A 17,817-nucleotide genomic window follows, 5' to 3' on the forward strand; every position below is an offset into this window, starting at 1 on the left:
CTAATCCTATCAATACATGTAAATAATTCAGGTAAATTGCAGTTACTCAGCTATTTATGGTCATTAGATACGACCCATTTGGACGTTCAGAGGCTCACCATAATCTGCACCAGTAAAACCCATGGAGTTTGACAAATGACAGTGGATGTTGGAGGCTTGTTTTAGGTTTAGTTAATGATAGATTTTGTTGAAAGACTCACTTTTTCCTCATTTATTTTGGATTTGTTCTAATCGCCTTTGAACTTACTCCGAACGTTCATGAACATCTACATGATCAGTGAATTAAATGTAGGAAATGTAATTATTTTCTCTGAAAATGCAGAGAATAATATTATGATAAATAGTAATAAATCAATTGGAAAAGACAAAAAATTAATAATTCGGAATTTATGACAAAAAAGTTATGGGTCTTTAAGTGTTAAAGGAAAATCATTCATTCAGAAATTAAAAAAAAAAAAATACCTGGAATTACCTAGATTTTTCGCAGTTTCAGATTTATTGATTAATTACCTCCGCCAAGTGAAACTGCGGAGGTTAAGTTTTCATCGGGGTTTGTCTGTCTGTCTGTCTGTCTGTCTGTCTGTCTGTTAGCAAGATAACTCAAAAAGTTATGGACGGATTTTTCATGAAATTTTCAGTAAATGTAGATCCTGGCACAAGGAACAAATAATTAAATTTTGGTGGTGATCGGTGGAAGGGGACCGGGGATGGGGGTGGGCGGATTTTTTGCTTTGTTTGTCTCTCTGTTAGCAAGATAACTCAAGAAGTTTTGGATGGATTTTGATGAAATTTTCGAGAAAAGTTGATACTGGCACAAGGAACAAATGATAAAATTTTGGTGGTGGTGGGAGGCGGATTTTGCTGAAATTTTTAGGAAATGTTGAAGGGGAGGGGGGGCTGATCTGCCTTGGCTCATGTCTGCGCTCTCCGAGTGCTTTTCTAGTTACTTATTTGATTTTCAGTGAGAGATTTAGGTGTGTTTTTATTTTGACTTCAGTGTTCAAGTCAACATTTATTCAGTTTCTAATGCCGCGTTTCCACTGCATGGAACCAGCTTGACTCGGCTCGGTATTCCTGGAGAGCATTTCCATTACAAGATACTACCAACTTTACAGTACCTGGTCGTCACAGCGATGCAGCGTATTACTTCCGAGTCGTCTGCTCAGAGAGTTGCTGATAAACTCGCTCATTGCGTGTTGTCTCGTCTGAATTTTTATGTCGGCCACCTAAGACTGAATCTCCTCGACCGACCATGGTGTAGTTTTGGGCTGGTATCATGTAGATTAATGTACCGCTATATTTACTGTCAACTTCCGCATCTGTTTTTTGTAAAACGGTGGGTCACAGAGAAAACTGTCTGACCAATCAGTGGTCTGCAGTGTGTACACGTCACGTTTTAGTATCTGGTCCCCAGTCCTGGAACCTCGGCGGAGGTGATACGAAAAAAGTAGTACCGGGTACCAGATTCCAGGTCCTTTTTCGTAATGGAAATGCAAAAAAGGCCGAGTTGAGCCGATACCACATAATGAAATGGGGCATAATATAGTCCAATAGACAGACCATTACATAGATTGTCCATGATATCATCCAGCTTTCTAGATTTTTTCTGTTTGAAACTATTGCTGTTGTATCTGCCTTTAAAAACATCCACTATCAGTTGACCTCTCCTTTGTATTTATTGTATAGTGCCATTGATTTGGACAGGTTTTGATCCAACAAACAAATGCTTTGATGGGTTTTGATCTTTTTGTGTGAATTTTGACCACAAGAGAATTATAGGATTTGGACACCTTTTCTGATCTGACATGAGCTCTGCTATCCATCAGAACTTCTTGGTTTACATATATTGGTTTATTTATGAGCAGGAATGTGTTGGACACGTTCACAGGCATCACATCATCCTGTTTAATACAGCATCACAGAACTAATCTTTATCTAACCACCTCCTGGAATCGTCTGTAATGATATTCTGTGTTCCAGCAGTGAAAGCTGTTCATATACAGCTGGCATTTCACTGAACTGATAAGAGTTTTGTCAAATAACCCTCGCTATTGTTTTGCTGTCATTTCATCTTTGTTATTATCCAGCTGATTTGCATCTTGGCTGTGTTTCTGTTTGTTGGTTCTCTTTGTGCCTTTTGTTTTGTTTGTGAAACCTGCCTCTGCCTCCCCTGTGCACTTTTCTTAATATATACCTAAGCTCTTGCGTTGCAATGCGTCTTGTTTTTATTCCTGCGTTGCCTCCGTGATTTGATCGGGTGCAAATATAGCCTTAAGTAAACAAAGCTCTTGGATCTTTGTTTATCGCACTGCTGTGAGGAGGTGCAGGTGAAACTGGAGATTGATGTGAAAAGGCCGGTGAGTTCATCTGTAGGTTGAAAAATCTCCTCAGCTACAAGGTCTCGGGATAATATTAGGCGACTAAACGGAGGGAAGATTACTCTGTAATTAGACAACAGTGCTCTGACGGAGGCTGGGTGATGCCACTGAAAATGAATAGGCAGTCATTCCTTCTATTGACAGAGCTGTCCCAGGGGAGTCCAAGGAAACTTCATAACACTGTTAGTATCTATTGGTGGACCTTTGATCTCTTAACATTTTAGACTTTGTACTAATGTCTATCGATCATTCGGCTTATTATTAGTCATATCAGCTGGTTATGTATTCAGCCATTAATAATTTCATCTTATAATGTGGCTTTTTTTAAGCATAAATGGCACTTATTTCAGCTTTTCAGTTGAGTTAGGATTTTCCCCTTTTTTGTCTTAAATCATTCATAGCATACAAAAATATCTTTTTCAGTGTTAAAGAGGTTTTGACAGGTATATTTACAATTGTCAGACATTGTATGAGCCAAAAGGAATCAATAATTGTATACTTGTAAACTTATGATATACACTCACTGGCCACTTTATTAGGTACACCTGTTCAAACGCTTGTTCTCCCACATACTTTATAGGCCACTCATATAAAGGGAACTCAGAGTGTTTAGACATGTAGACCTGGTCAGATCCATCTGCTGATGTTCAAACCGAGCATCAGAATGAGGAAGACAGGTGATTTAAGTGACTTTCAGAACAGCATTGTGCAAGATGGGCTGGTTGGGGTATTTTAGACACTGCAGATCTGTTTTCACACACATCTGTCTCTAGAGTTTACAGACAATGGTTAGAAAGAGGCATTTTCACCGTCTATTGCCACTCACTGACACTTACTGGGAGAAAATGCCTGGTGACACCAGAGGTCAGAGGTGAACCTTGAAGCAGATGTGCTACAGCAGCCGCATATGCACTCACAGCAACTTTATTAGGTACATTTGGAACTAGTGAGGTGTACTTAATAAACTGGCCAGTGTATACTTACTAAAGTGGTCACCAAAACAAATACATATTTATGAAAATGTGCTATGAAAAATATCATTTATTGGCCATCTGTGTCTTGAAAAGTTCCACTTCATTATGATTTTTGCATCCACTTTAAAAAATAAAACATTTGTTGGTGGTAAGAAAAATCGAACCATGCGTCTAGATTATTAAAATGTGACCACATGAGATGCAGAAAAGTCCTTAATTTGTAGATCTTCAATCTGAAACTAAAATGGTCTTACCCAAAGGCTTTATATATGCAGCGACATCCCATCACTTACAGTTTTAAAAATGCGGCTGAATGATGGTTTTCTCCAAATGATTATACACGTCCCGTATCTGTCTGTTCACACACCACTGTGCTTCTCTTACAGTGCATGAGGAGCATTACTCTGCAGCAGACCGCCACCGCCTGAAGTCATCCTGCCAAATCTGGGACCATGTCTGGAGCCTACGACGAGTCCGCCAGCCAGGAGGAGACCACAGACAGCTTCTGGGAGGTGAGACTTCAGTCAACAGTCTTAACAGATTAAATCTAACCAGGGACTGACACTGCATCGTGATGAACTCAGTCTGAACCGGCTGAGCCTGAGAGGTGAGAAGAACAGTGTGAGGCCCCGTTTGTCATCACAGGTTTGCACTTAAAGGTGGGGTAGGAGATGTTTTCCTGAAGCATTGCTTAAAATCCCCTTCACACCCCGATTACAACTAATTAATGAAATGCTCTAACACAAAAATAAAGAAATTAGTCACCTGTGGAATGGACAGGACTGAAAAAACACCATCCCATCATTTTGAGCGCCCACTCGAAATGATTATTGATTAGTGTTATGTCTATCTGCCACCCCCCACCCCCCATGCGTACCCCTCTTCAAGCATGAATTGTGCGTTCTCAGAGGCTTGAAGTGCTTGTACAGGAAACAGAGCCAGAGCTTGGCTATATTAGCTATATTAGGATGGAAAGTTCACTAGCAAACTGTTTTGACTCTAACATAAATCAGTAGTAAGTGTAAAATTAGTCACACAGGTATGAACTGGGACTGTTCTGTTAAAGCGGGGGTGTGGGAGGAGCCTGAATGAGGTATGCATGGATGCACGAGCCGGAGCCTCAGCCGGGGTCGGAGCTGGGGTGAGGCCGTAGCTGCCATCGGAACCCGAGCCGGGGACAGAGCCTCAGCTGGGGTCAGGGCCGTAGCCGGCATCGGAGCCCGAGTTGGGGCCGTACGGGGACGGAGCCGGAGCCTCAGCTGGTGAACTGTTGCTGTGCAGCGCTCGTGAACCCTCGGGAACAAGCATTGCGCGTGCCAGTACTCTGGAGGCCTGGCTTTGGGGGGATATCTGAAGAAAGGGGTTTGGACTTTTGAACTGAGTATTTTCAAAATGTAGCTTGCTCAAACTGTTTTTCTAAGATCTCGGACCCCACCTTTAAATCACATATGTGCCTTTTTTTATGCTTTATATCCAAACACTAAACACTGCTGGGTCACTGAGCTCTGCTTCATGGTGTTGTACGTTGGCGCCTGTAATTCAATAATCAGTTAAAAATGCAATAATGTGTTTTAAAATGATGCCAGAACCAAGTGAATATAGAACTAGGGATGCACTGATACCAGTATCAGGTATCGGTCCGATACTGAGTGTGTGTAGTAATACTCGCTCTCGTAAAAGTGCTCCGATACAAACACATCGATACCACTTGACAGCAGCGTGACGTTCACCTCATAGTGCAGCAGGTACGCAGCAGAGGAGTAATGTCAGCAGTGTGGAGATGTTCTAAAATAAACGATGGTGACAAAATTAACAATGACTGCAAGTTGCGTTAAAGACAGTCGGATATGAACGGAGTGTATTGTCTGTCCTCTGCGTACATTCCACACATAATTCTGTCCATTTTCTGGGAGCTAGTGGATGCATACCTAGAGCCATATAAAGATCATCATATTATCATATAAGGTTCTGTGGGTACCCAGACAGAGAAGAAGTACCACTGGGAACCATGGAGGTAGAGGATCTGTTCAAAGAGCGACTGTGTGAGTTAGAGAAAAACTACTGATATTTATTACAACTACCCTCATCAATATCAATATTAGTATCCATGTTAGTATTACCTCCTCTGTCATCACCTTTTTTTTTTTTTACTGACTTTCTTCTTCTTCTTCTTCTTCTTCTTCTTCTTCTTCTTCTTCTTCTTCTTCTTCTTCTTCTTCTTCTTCTTCTTCTTCTTCTTCTTCTTCTCTTACTCTTCTTTGTGGTATTTGTCCAGTATGGTTAATTAAGAGTGGCGCCCCCTGGTGAATTGATTGAGAAACGCTCATTCCAACGCATTAAATGTCAGTAGCAGCACTTTGTTACAGTCAGACTAATGACAACGTCAATAAAGCACATTTTCAAAAGTAACTAAGAACCGTAATGGTATTATTAAATACTCATATCGGTGTTCGGTATCGGCAAGTACTCAAATGTAAGTACTTGTACTTGTACTCGGTCCTTAAAAAAGTGGTATCGGTGCATCCCTATGTAGAACATATGGTAGGAACTATGCAACTGATGAAAAATTACATTATTAAGCACTAATAAAATGGCAGAAAATAAGGACTTTACTAATTTGTTAATGAATTTCTGACTTTTACTCAGCATCAGTTGAATAATATCTGAATTGTTTTAGCTGATTCATTGTTGACAGTGTGCTGTACTGGCATTCTCTCACACAGTTACATCACCTACTACATTTCGTGAGCACAAACAGTCCCAAGTAATTTGAGGAACAGGTTCCCAGAAGTCTTTTAATTATATATGAGAGCTGCTAACTGTTGACAGCGACTCTAAGAAACCCAAAGTCCAACACATTGTACGCAGACAGTGTTATTATTGATGCTGCGGTGTGTTCAGCTCTGTATGACGGATGGAGTCCAGAGGGATTCCAGACAAATGGGGGAATTGTCACTTCATAAGTTCAGGGTTTCTAATCTGTTTCAGAGCTTTTGGCTCATTTCATCCTTATTGTATGTCTTCAGCCAGGCATTGCTTTTAGAAATCAGCTGGAGCAGCAAAAGGTGCCTGCTCCCAGCAAACAGTCACTATATCACAGTCAGTCACTGCATTACAGTAGTGGCTGCTGCAGTGTTTCCTGTTGATCGCTGACTCGGCTCGCTGTAGCTGCTGCTGAAGGAGACGGCTGGTGTGGAATACAATCATCGGTGCCCGGCTGGTTTCATTAGTCGACCTATCTGAGTTGTAGAAAGTCATTTTCAGGGTGAGGTATACATAAACATCTTTTATACATTCAGCTAAGCCAAAGAGTCGCAGAAGCATCCCTTTTGTGTCAGTAAGCTGTGAAATGAATACAATAAGAGCTTTGATCGCTTTTTTTCTCTACGGCTCTGTATCTGGGCAAAGCCTACACTTCTCTGCAGCTCCTGCGTCCACAGAGGGTTGTAAATTATATGGTATTAGTCAAACATAACCCTCTGCTTTTATTGCATAACTCCACACACAGCAGCAGCAGCAGTCCCTTCCCTTCCCTGCCAGCTGCTCCTGTTTATTCAATGCATCACCTGCAGGCTGAAAAGAGCTCCTGAGGGTCATTCCATGGCAATTCAACCAATGGTCCCCCACACGACAAACTGAACAAACTTATTCATCATGGAGCAAAAATGTGTTGTTGGATTGATCTTAAAGGATGAATGTCACAGAAAGACATTATCAAGACAAACAGGCTTTCTGAAAATTGGTGATTCTGGGAAATCTTAGCTACATTTATGTCATTGACCCTGGTGAAATTGGGTCAACTGACCAGCTCCATCCAATTTCCAAGAAGTGTCTACTACAGGCATCAACCTGAGCCAGTTCTGGGAAATCTATAATTATTCTACCTGAACCATCATGCAGTTCCACACCCTAGTTCAAATATCTCAAGTATTATCATAACTTGTGCAATAATCAATGCCATTATACTGTTGAAAATGCCATTTACACCTACGTTTGTATACAATTTGAAGAAAATATAGTCATGCAGTAAAAAAAATATTAAAAATAGAACCAGTTCTATCCCAAAGCTATCTTGAAACATATATGAAGACATGGTAAAAATTTCAAAATTTTCATTAACTGGCCACATGGTAATTTGGGTGCTCAAATAAAGAGTATTTTTGTGAAAAATTGTAATTGACCCATTTTATTCATTACCTCACAGCGACACTTTTCACTGAAATGTCATCTTTTTGCAGTATATTGTTGCATCTTCACTATAAAAATCCATGCAAAAAAAATTAGGTCTCTACATTCATCCATTATGGCACAGTGCAAGCCTGAAGAGAGAGGACATTTGGAAGAATGAGCCTTTTCGCCTGATTTCAAGGCCTCATGGACCAAACATGAAGCCACCTACAGTTATTTTGATGCAAAATATGGTCTTGTCAGGGGGATTTCACCCCAGACAGTAAGTTTCAGCAGTGTGGCTTGAATACCTAAGGAGATACAGCTCCTCAAAGTTGGCCGAAAAGCACATTTGCAAAATCAAAAAAAAAAAAAAAAAAATCATGAATTTTCAAAGGGCTGCATCTCCTAAACTATTACAGATATGACATTAAAATTTTTGGATGTGTTCGTTTATCTGGTAGGTGAACAAATGTGAATTTTTTCAGCATTTTCTGAAGGGGTCATACGGTGCACTTTCTGAAATCTGGTTGATTTGGGATGGAATGACCCCTATTTAAGGTGACGCCGCATGGACTGATCAGCTGCACCGGCCTTATCTTGTCTCCACATCATTGTATCTTTAGAACCATTTTGGTCCATCTCTGACCATGTCAACAACTATCAGTCTGAATGACATACACAGTGACCAGTGTGGATTTCAGTGAGTGTTAGAGTCATACAGAGCCGCCGGCAGAGCCCAAGGCCCCGTTTGCACCAGGGGTGTGTATTGACAAGAATCTGGCGATACGATTCAAATCACAACACTGTCAAAAAAGCTATTTTTTTTATTGGTTTTGTTTCTTTTTCAAAAGATTATTTCCTGGAAAAATGGATTTACACCAGAAATACAGTGGTGTGAAAAAATATTAGAAAACTTAGCAAATTTTAAGAAACTGGTGGTTTATTTGTTCCCAGAGCCTGAATTTCACTTTTCTGCCATTGCAAAAGGTAAAGGCAAAGGTACTGAGAATATTTCAGCTACAAATTTACCAGTCCAGTCCTTTTTTTACATTTTACTCTAATATGTAGTGTGCCCCCCCTTGGCAACAATTTAAGGAAACCCACTGGAATGAGCTTCTGAGAGCGTGGAATGACATTGGGGTTGAAACTCTCAGAAAATACATCGACACAATGCCAGAAAGATGCACTACTGTGATTGTTGCCAAGGGGGGTACACTAAATATTAGAGTAAAATGTAAAAAAAAAAAAAAAAAAAAAAAAAAAAAAAAGGACTGGACTGATAAATTTGTAGGCGAAATATTCTCAGTACCTTTGCCTTTACCTTTTGCAATGGCAAAAAACGGAAATTCAGGCTCTTGGAACAAATAAACCACCAGTTTCTTAAGATCTGACAAGTGTTCTAATATTTCTGCATACCACTATACTATAATACTAAACACATTTTTATTTGATTAGAACAGGATCTAATGCTATATCACAAAATGTTCCTGTGTTAAAACTAAAATTATATTTTACAGACATTACAGTTTAAGATCCTGCTCAAATGTTCATATTCTATTAGTTCATAACTAACATAACATTATTTTTGTGCAATCCCAACAAAGGGACTAATATTATTTAATAAAAGAATGTTAAATAATAATAAATGAAATATAAACCAAAAAAAAAACAAGAACACAAAAATGAACCTCCACAATATCTGCATTTGAATAAATACCTAAAAATATCGATACAGTACTTTTTAATATCGATACAGTATTGTGCAATGAAATATCGCGATATATTGCAGGACCAATATTTTCTTACACCCCTAGTCTGCACCTGTAATTTTATCATATTTATATCTGGATCTGTCTTTTTTTTTTATCTGATACCCATGTGTTTGTGTTTACACTTGATATGAATTATTTTACTTTGATTCTGCTTGAATTTTTTACAAGATTGTGGTTTTATTGTTAAAATGGGAAATAATAGTGATTAAATGTGCTACAAGCAAGTAAAGCGTTATTTCTTTAGCACTTTTTGTCACACAGATACAAAATGCAGTACGAATAAGCTAGTGACTAAACAAACAAAGAAGAATGAATTACAATATGAAATTTGGCACAGTGGCAGTCTGTTAAAAAAGTTAATGAACATTGTTTTTTTTAAGCTTTTTTTAAACAACCCAGACAAGTTAGTAGTTGTTCTGAAGGTGGAACAGGGGCTGGATGATCAAAGATTAAAAAAAAAAAAAGATAAAAAAAAAATTAAAAAATGTATTTGCCATTTGTGCATACATATACACATAGGAACATTTGTGCAGTCATTCAGGGAGTTAGATAAAAGATACTAGAAAAAGCACATAGTTCTGTAGAAACGTCCATGTACATCTGTAAGTGTATATATGAAAGTTTATAAAAACCAACCCAGGGTGAGGGCAAGATTTGAGGAAGTGATCAAGATGCTGAATAAAGACTAACCAGATCATAAAGCTACAGAAACACATGTACAGAGTAAACGTTTCTTGGTCCTTAGGTTGATCTTACATGGTGTTTCAGGCATTGTGCACTAACTTAAAATTCTCTTTGACCTTTCAACCACACAGTGACATCATAAAAACAGTTTTTTGTCACCTCAGGAATGTGACCAAAATATAGCTGTTTTTTTTTTTCTTTCCCAGATTTATTCATGAATTTATTACTACCAGGCATGATTATTTTCCTGCAGTTAGCTCTTTTGTGGTTACCATGTCAGGCATTCAGGGAGAAAATGAGTAGTTAAGTGCCCTGCTCAAAGGCACATCAGCCAAGAATGTCTCTTCCTGTCTGGGGATTCAAACCAGCAGGCACACACATCACCACCTGTTTGTTTATTGTTTATGCAGATCCCCATTAGTTTCCACCATAGTGGTTGCTACTCCTCCTGAGGTCCGTTAAAATACAAATATAGTTACAAAATACATACATATGTAAAAACTAGGGCTGGGCAAGTTAACGCATTATTACCACGTTAACGCATTCATTAAATAATGCCGACAATTTTTTTTTTAATCCCCCATTAATGCTGTTCTGCCTTTTAAGCAAGTCTTAGTTCATTTATACATATGGACTCTTTTTTTGAAACTCATGCTTTTATTTTGGCGCTCCACACGCACTTCAGAACCAAACGCCGTGCTGGTGTAACTGAGAGGAGAAAAGCCAGTTAACTTTCCGAGTAATGCTGAATCAAACTTTGTTTAACTCCTGCAGAAGCAACGCCTGTATGTATCAATCATTCTGTTGTTTGCTAAATAATTTCACATGCAAACGTGCCGTTAGAAACATGTTTATGACATTATTTTGGATGTGTTTATTACAATGTGTTATTAACATGTTTAAGCCAATTCGTTTATGCTAGCAGTCGGAGATGGGTTGCTTATTCTTTATGCCGGCTCATGCTAAGTTTATGTAAATTCATTGGTTGTGTTTAGGTATAATATGCCAGCCTTTGAACTAACCTTTACTTATTTACGATGTGATTAGCTCGATGCTAACTTGAGTGGGAAAATCCATAGACATGCTAACGATTAGCATTTACAGATTAATTTAAAATTTACAATTTTTGTCCAGCAACAAAGGTTCACATCAGAGATATTTTATACTATTCATTCTTACAACAACCGAACATAAAATACTCACAGGCCATACAAACAGAGTGAAATAAACGTGTCTGTTAGTTCCTTCTTATGTCCGAACTGACTACAGTAACACCGAAAGGACAAAAATACGATAGTGCAACTTATTCTGACCACTAAAGGGCCCCCTTTGCTTGCTTTTAACAACTGAACATCACATATTATTGGGCTTATTAGTATTAGTACTTATTAGTGGGCTTAAGACTCCTGTCAGTCACTCACAAGTGGAAATAAACTGGTGTGGACATAAACATGGAGAAAAGTAGCAGTCTGTTCCATGGACATTTTCATTTTAAATCTCTTCAGATGGTGGGGTTGAGAAGGACAAAGTTGTTTGGAAGCACTGTAATGTGTAATTATTTTTTTATCACTGGAGTACTTCCAGTCTGAAATATCACTTAAAGTCAATACACGCTGTTGATGCCAGCAACCCCCCCCCCCCCCCCCCCCATATAACTATTCGATCAATGGCAGAAATACACACGATTAATTGCGATTAAAAAATGTAATCGCTGCCCAGCACTAGTAAAAATAAGTTTACAATTCATTGTTATCATCAGCAAACTGAACATGTCATCTCAACACATAAACCTTAAAACATATAAACTTGTATCTTTACAGTAACTTGGATTACAAGCGTCAAAACAATCATTTGCATTCCTGTATTTCCTTCAGTAGTTCCTGTTTGAGTGTTTTTTTGTTTTGTTTTTTTAAATGTATGTAAGCTTTTAGTGTGTTTTATGTGCGAAGGTCACTTATTCCATAGACTGGAGGCCCTGTAAGACTCACCACCAGTTGTTAAATCCATCCACCGACCGCCTGTCAGTCTTAGACCTTAGAATAGATTTTAAGATTCTTTTATTAGTATCCACATCTCTCACTGTGCCGGCCCCCGTGTACATCTCAGACATGCTTTTAATGTTTCCTCCTTCCTGCTCCCCCTCAGATCCTGTGTTAAGGACAGTAAAACACCTCCACGGTCCTCACCTCTGGATCAGCCAGTGGATATATGAGGATCAGTAGACGCTCTTAAAAGGAACCTCAAGGCATATGTGTTTTAGCTGAGCATTCTCACAGTTGCATAATGAATCTTTATTAGATTTTATCTAAAATGTTTTAATATTGCATTTTTCTTTTGTTGCTTTTTTGTGTTGTTGTGTGGTGCATTTTATTATTTAAAAGCTGGACTCTTGTGCATATTTGCATTTGGCCCAGATCAAGCAAAAGTGAACATCAGTGTCAAAAATTAAAGTTTCCTCTATCATTTCTTAACCCTTTCATGCATGAATTATGAGGACCTTAGTCAAGATTTTTTCTTGAGTGTTTTTTTTTTCCTCCTTAGGCATGAAAAAACAATGCGAATGACTGGTTGTTTTTTTCATGGAGTTACAAAAATGTCCACTCAGCTACACCATGGATTGAATTTTTGAAGCAAAGAAACGTGTTTAAAACCCAATATCAGAAAGTGATATGAAAACATTTTTAATGCTGCTAATGTGATGTGTTCTCACATTTTAACAGATTTTAATACTAGTTATTACTAACTTCATGGAGAAAAAAAAAATTAATAAGTAAATAAATAAATGTGAAAAGCCTTTGTATTACAAAAAAAAAAAAAAAACTGTTAAGTTAATTACAGTCTAATAACAATTAGCAACTGATTTACACTAAACACGTTAGTGCAGATCAGGTTTATCAAGAACATCAAAGTTATAGTAATGGTATGAATGTCAGTGTATTATTATGGGATGGTGCAAAACTGTCCACTGTGTTGGCTGATATGAAACTAAAACAACAAAACCCATGAATATACAAGAGAACAGCTGGAGAATAACTGTCCACTGGAGTGACCACTATGCATAAAAGGGTTAAATAGGCTCATTGTTTGGCTTAAGAATTCTGTTTTATGGAACTGTTTACAAAATTTCAGTATCACTTGTAGAAAAAAAGATAACTGATTATGTATAGTTATACTTCTGACATATGTGTAAATGCACTATTAACTTTAATAACAATATTTGTTCTTTTTTTCTTATTAGTGATAGTTAACAAGGCATTGTGGACAGAAAAACAATAACAACAGCACATAAACAAAGGGAAAATCAAACAGATAAACAAACCAAAAACAATAACCACAACAGAGGAATGACAAACAACAACGACAACATCATATTACAATGAAAAAGAAAATAAATGTAAAGAACAGCTAAACAATATAGCTTGGTTAGGGGCGATAGGGAAAAGGGGAAGCGGGAAGTGTGAATGAAGGTGAGAAAGAGAGAGGGGGGAGTGAGGGGGAAAATAATAATTGTAATGATACAAAAATTTATAATAAAAATACCAGTAGTATAATTTGCTAGTATAATATTTATTCTTATTATTTTAAATCCGTGAATCTGTTTAATAATTCAACAGTACAAGAACATAGAAAGGTTATGTACAATCAAATTATGTATAAAATATGCTCTGCTATTAGCTGTATTTATCACTTCAGTTGTAAAATGCATGTTAAATTAAAGTTTATTAACATATTTGTAGTGTTTTAGTTCCAAAGTCTTTTATTCTGATACTGAACAAAGGTACAAACTGCTGTCCCCAAGTCACAACATACCTGTGTTCATAAAAACGTATCATTTAAACATTTTTATCCAATATTGATCACAATTGTAGCTAAAGCCCTTTGTTTCATTTAGGATCAATTTCTTATGAGATCACCATGTTTTCTACATTTTTGTAAAGTAAAAAAAAAAAAAAAAAAGCAAGGATGTTAATTTTGCATCCCTGTCATGCAGCAGTAATTTAAGTGTTTTTACTCCAAAATTTAATTTCTGTAAATTGTAACATGTGTCATGTGAAAATACTGAGACCTATTCATATATGTATTAACCCTTTCATGTATTAATTGTGAGAACCTTAGTCAAGATTTTTTTCTTCAGTGTTTTTATTCCTCCTTAGGCATGAAATAAACAATGCGATCCAGTTTTTTTTTTCTGTGGAGTTGCAAAAATATCCATGCATTTAATTTTTGAAGTAAAGAAACGTGTTTAAAACCCAATATCAGAAAGGGATATGAAAACAATAAAATAAAAACATGTTTAATGCTGCTAATCTGATGTCTTCTCACATTTTAACATATTCTAATGCTATTAATTCCTCACTTCATCGAGATAATGTGCAAAAAAAAACCCTTCTTGTCTAACAAATAACAATTGATTTACACTCAAACATGTTAGTTCAGATCAGGTTCATCAAGAACAGCAAAGTTACAGTAATGGTATGAATGTCAGGATAAGAGATGATGCGTAAGTGTCCACTGTGTTGGCTGATATGGAACTAAAACAACGAAACCCATTAATATACAAGAGAACAGCTGGAGAAGAACTGTCCACTGGAGTGACTTATGCATGAAAGGATTAAACATGGAGATAAGATATTTAGTTTTCAACTCAGAGCCTATTGAATATGAAATGTGTCCCCGTGTCACTGCTTGATTTGGCCCTTTTGTTTTTTAACAGTTGCTAGTTAAACATCTCATTTTGAAATCATGCATAAAAGGTGCTATAGAAAGAGGTCAAGGATGAATGTCATGTGACACACATGGGTATATGTCACTATATATGGAACTTTATGGCAGGTTGGGAACTACAAACGCAGCGTGAAGCGGATCGACGATGGTCACCGGCTCTGCAATGACCTGATGAACTGCATCCAGGAGCGTGCCAAAATCGAGAAAGCCTACGCACAGCAGCTGACGGAGTGGTCCAAGAGATGGAGGCAGCTGGTAGAAAAAGGTAAGCAGGGCCAGAGGGGTCTGCGTTGTATTTCTGTATGTTCCATTTGTTGTTTTTTATCTAGTATCTTCACATCCGTGCCTTCGCCTTCATCAGGGCCTCAGTACGGCACAGTAGAGCGAGCCTGGTTGGCAGTGATGACGGAGGCAGAAAAGGTGAGCGAGCTTCACCAGGAAGTGAGGAACAACCTAATCAACGACGACTTTGAGAAGGTGAAGAACTGGCAGAAAGACTCGTACCACAAACAGATGATGGGAGGATTCAAGGAAACCAAAGAGGCAGACGAGGGCTTCAAGAAGGCTCAGAAACCGTGGGCCAAGAAGCTAAAAGAGGTAAGAGGGACGGTTGGTTTTATGTAAATATCATGGGATGGAAAAATGTACAGTTTAACAAAAAAAGTGCCACTAAACCAGATTAATTCATTGTTGGACTCTACATTACATCGCACCAAACATTAACCTCCTGAGACCCAGGAAATATCAGCAAAGTACAAGCTTTTTTGTTTTTTATTAAATAAATGCCTATATTGGAAACATCATGATGCAACAGGTTTTTCAGATGCAGTTTTTACATTTTTTATGAAATGTCCTTTGTGGTGCACAGTTTTCTTTTCTTTTTTTTTGTATAAAGTTGTGAAACTCCTGTCCACAAATGTGGACAGAAAACCCTATAACTGGGTCTTAGGAGGTTAAAACCATCTCTGAAGGACTCAGACTCAAACCTAAGACAAGATTTAACATTTAATGAGCATATTTTTATGGATCGAACTCTATTCATTCTTTGTATACATCAATAAATTTTATTAAATAGAGATTAATTTTTAATTATGCAATAGAAGACTTCATTGAAAATTTTCTTTTCACACATTTTAAACCAATTCAACTTTGACCTAACCTTGGATTAATATTGGTGTAATTCAGTTTTCTTGTTGTCAAAGAATCCCAGTTGTGAAAAGTTAGTTTTACTTGGTACCAAATATGTGTAATGTACACTGAACAAAAATAAAAACACATCACTTTTGTTTTTGCTCCCATTTTTCATGAGCTGAACTCAAAGATCTAAAACTTTTTCTGTGTACACACAAGGTTTATTTCTCTCAAATATTGTTCACAAATCTGTCTAAATTTGTGTTAGTGAACACTTCTTCTTTGCTGAGATAATCCATCCACCTCACAGGTGTGGCATATCAAGATGCTGATTAGACAGCAGGATTTTTGCACAGGTGTGCCTTAGGCTGGCCACAATAAAAGGCCACTCCAAAATGTGCAGTTTTATCACACAGCACAATACCACAGATGTCACAAGTTTTGACTGTGCGAGGAAAATGGTGGTCACACCAAATACTGACTGGTTTTCTGACCCCCCTGGACCACCTAATACAGTAAAACTGCACATTTTAGAGTGGCCTTTTATTGTGGCCAGCCTAAGTCACACCTGTGCAATAATCCTGCTGTCTAATCAGCATCTTGATATGCCACACCTGTGAGGTGGATGGACTATCTCAGCAAAGGACAAAGGAGAAGTGCTCACTAACACAGATTTAGACAAATTTATGAACAATATTTGAGAGAAATAGGCCTTTTGTGTACATAGAAAAAGTTTTAGATCTTTGAGTTCAGCTCATGAAAAATGGGAGCAAAAACAAAAGTGGTGCGTTTATATTTTTGTTCAGTGTACTTTTGATGAAATTTTTTAGACATTGTTTTGTGTTTGGTTCTCCAGAATTGAGAAAATATACAGATTTTGATCAGTTGTAAAGTTTGTGTCATATTTATTGATCAGGGTTCGTATGAGTGCTTGAAATCCTTGAAAATAGTTGAATTTCAATGTTGTGTTTTCAAGGTCTGAATAGTGCTTGAAAATGCTTGCAACTATAACTCTATGATGTGATTTTATTTATTTAATTTTAATATTAACTCTGCCAGGTTAGATGGCAAGCCAAAGGTACTTACAGAGAGGTGATACATTTAGAAAAATAAAACTTTATGTCAAAAAAGAAAATGCTTTCAGGTCGACTCCAGGTACATTTTTATCTTAATCTTTGGCTTGATGTGAGTGTGATGGAAGAACAGCAAGTGGTTTTCCTTTTTCTTTGTGTTATCCTTTAATGTCTAAACTTTTTGCTGTTATGAAACATAATTTTAGATGTTTATAAGCATAATACAATGTACATCAGTGTGATAAAAAGTGGGGAAAAAAATCATATGTGTATGTATTCCTGTAGATATGTATTTTACCCCAGCAATAAGGTGCTGTTCTGGAAAAATGCAAAAATAACCCAAAAATAAAAGTGCTTGAAAAGTGGTTGAATTTGACCTTAAAAAATGTGTAGTAACCCCGATTGATAAGTATGGGGTCGTACACAAAGTCATGGTCACAGACGGAATGACTCATCAGTTATTTAAGATGCCAGGTGCTTTTCTACAGGGATCATATGTGTGATTTCAGTCAATAAATGCCATCTGTGCAAAAGTCCACTTCCAGGTCTGAATTTATCTGAATCCTTTTGCTTGTTTAGCTCGAAGCTGCCAAGAAGTCCTACCACATGGCCTGTAAGGAGGAGAAGCTGGCTTCCACCAGAGAAGCCAACAGCAAAGGAGAGGCGTCGGTGACGGCTGACCAGCAGAAGAAGCTGCATGAGAAAGTCGACAAGTGCAAACAGGATTCACAGAAGGTGAGAACATCAGCTGCTGCAGGTCACAGATATTATGTAAACATTACTGCTCACAAATGAACCAAAGCAAATTAAATCCCAGACTATTTTAAGATTTGGATGCGGAGCCGGTTTCTCATGTTAGCGTTGCATTTCTGAGAAGTGACGCCGTGGATCCAACATGAGCTGTAGCTGA

The 17,817-nt window shown here is 37.7% G+C and overlaps 1 protein-coding gene across 4 annotated transcripts in view; it reads left to right on the top strand.

Moving 5' to 3' along the window:
• The window catches only part of pacsin1b (protein kinase C and casein kinase substrate in neurons 1b), a 74,636-nt gene that overhangs the window by 46,261 nt on the left and 10,558 nt on the right, over window positions 1-17,817 (top strand). For 3 of the 4 annotated variants that reach the window (XM_030133691.1, XM_030133694.1, XM_030133692.1), the window contains exons 2-5: window positions 3,739-3,864; window positions 14,812-14,968; window positions 15,065-15,300; window positions 17,487-17,642. In XM_030133691.1, the coding sequence (XP_029989551.1) occupies window positions 3,805-3,864; window positions 14,812-14,968; window positions 15,065-15,300; window positions 17,487-17,642 (609 nt within the window). In that variant the 5' untranslated portion in view covers window positions 3,739-3,804. Of the gene's footprint in view, window positions 1-3,738; window positions 3,865-14,811; window positions 14,969-15,064; window positions 15,301-17,486; window positions 17,643-17,817 lie in introns of those variants that run through there. The other variant, XM_030133693.1, reaches the window with a different exon arrangement.

The sequence above is a fragment of the Sphaeramia orbicularis genome, chromosome 5 (genome assembly GCF_902148855.1).
Source record: "Sphaeramia orbicularis chromosome 5, fSphaOr1.1, whole genome shotgun sequence".
In the NCBI taxonomy this organism is placed as follows: Eukaryota; Metazoa; Chordata; class Actinopteri; order Kurtiformes; family Apogonidae; genus Sphaeramia; species Sphaeramia orbicularis.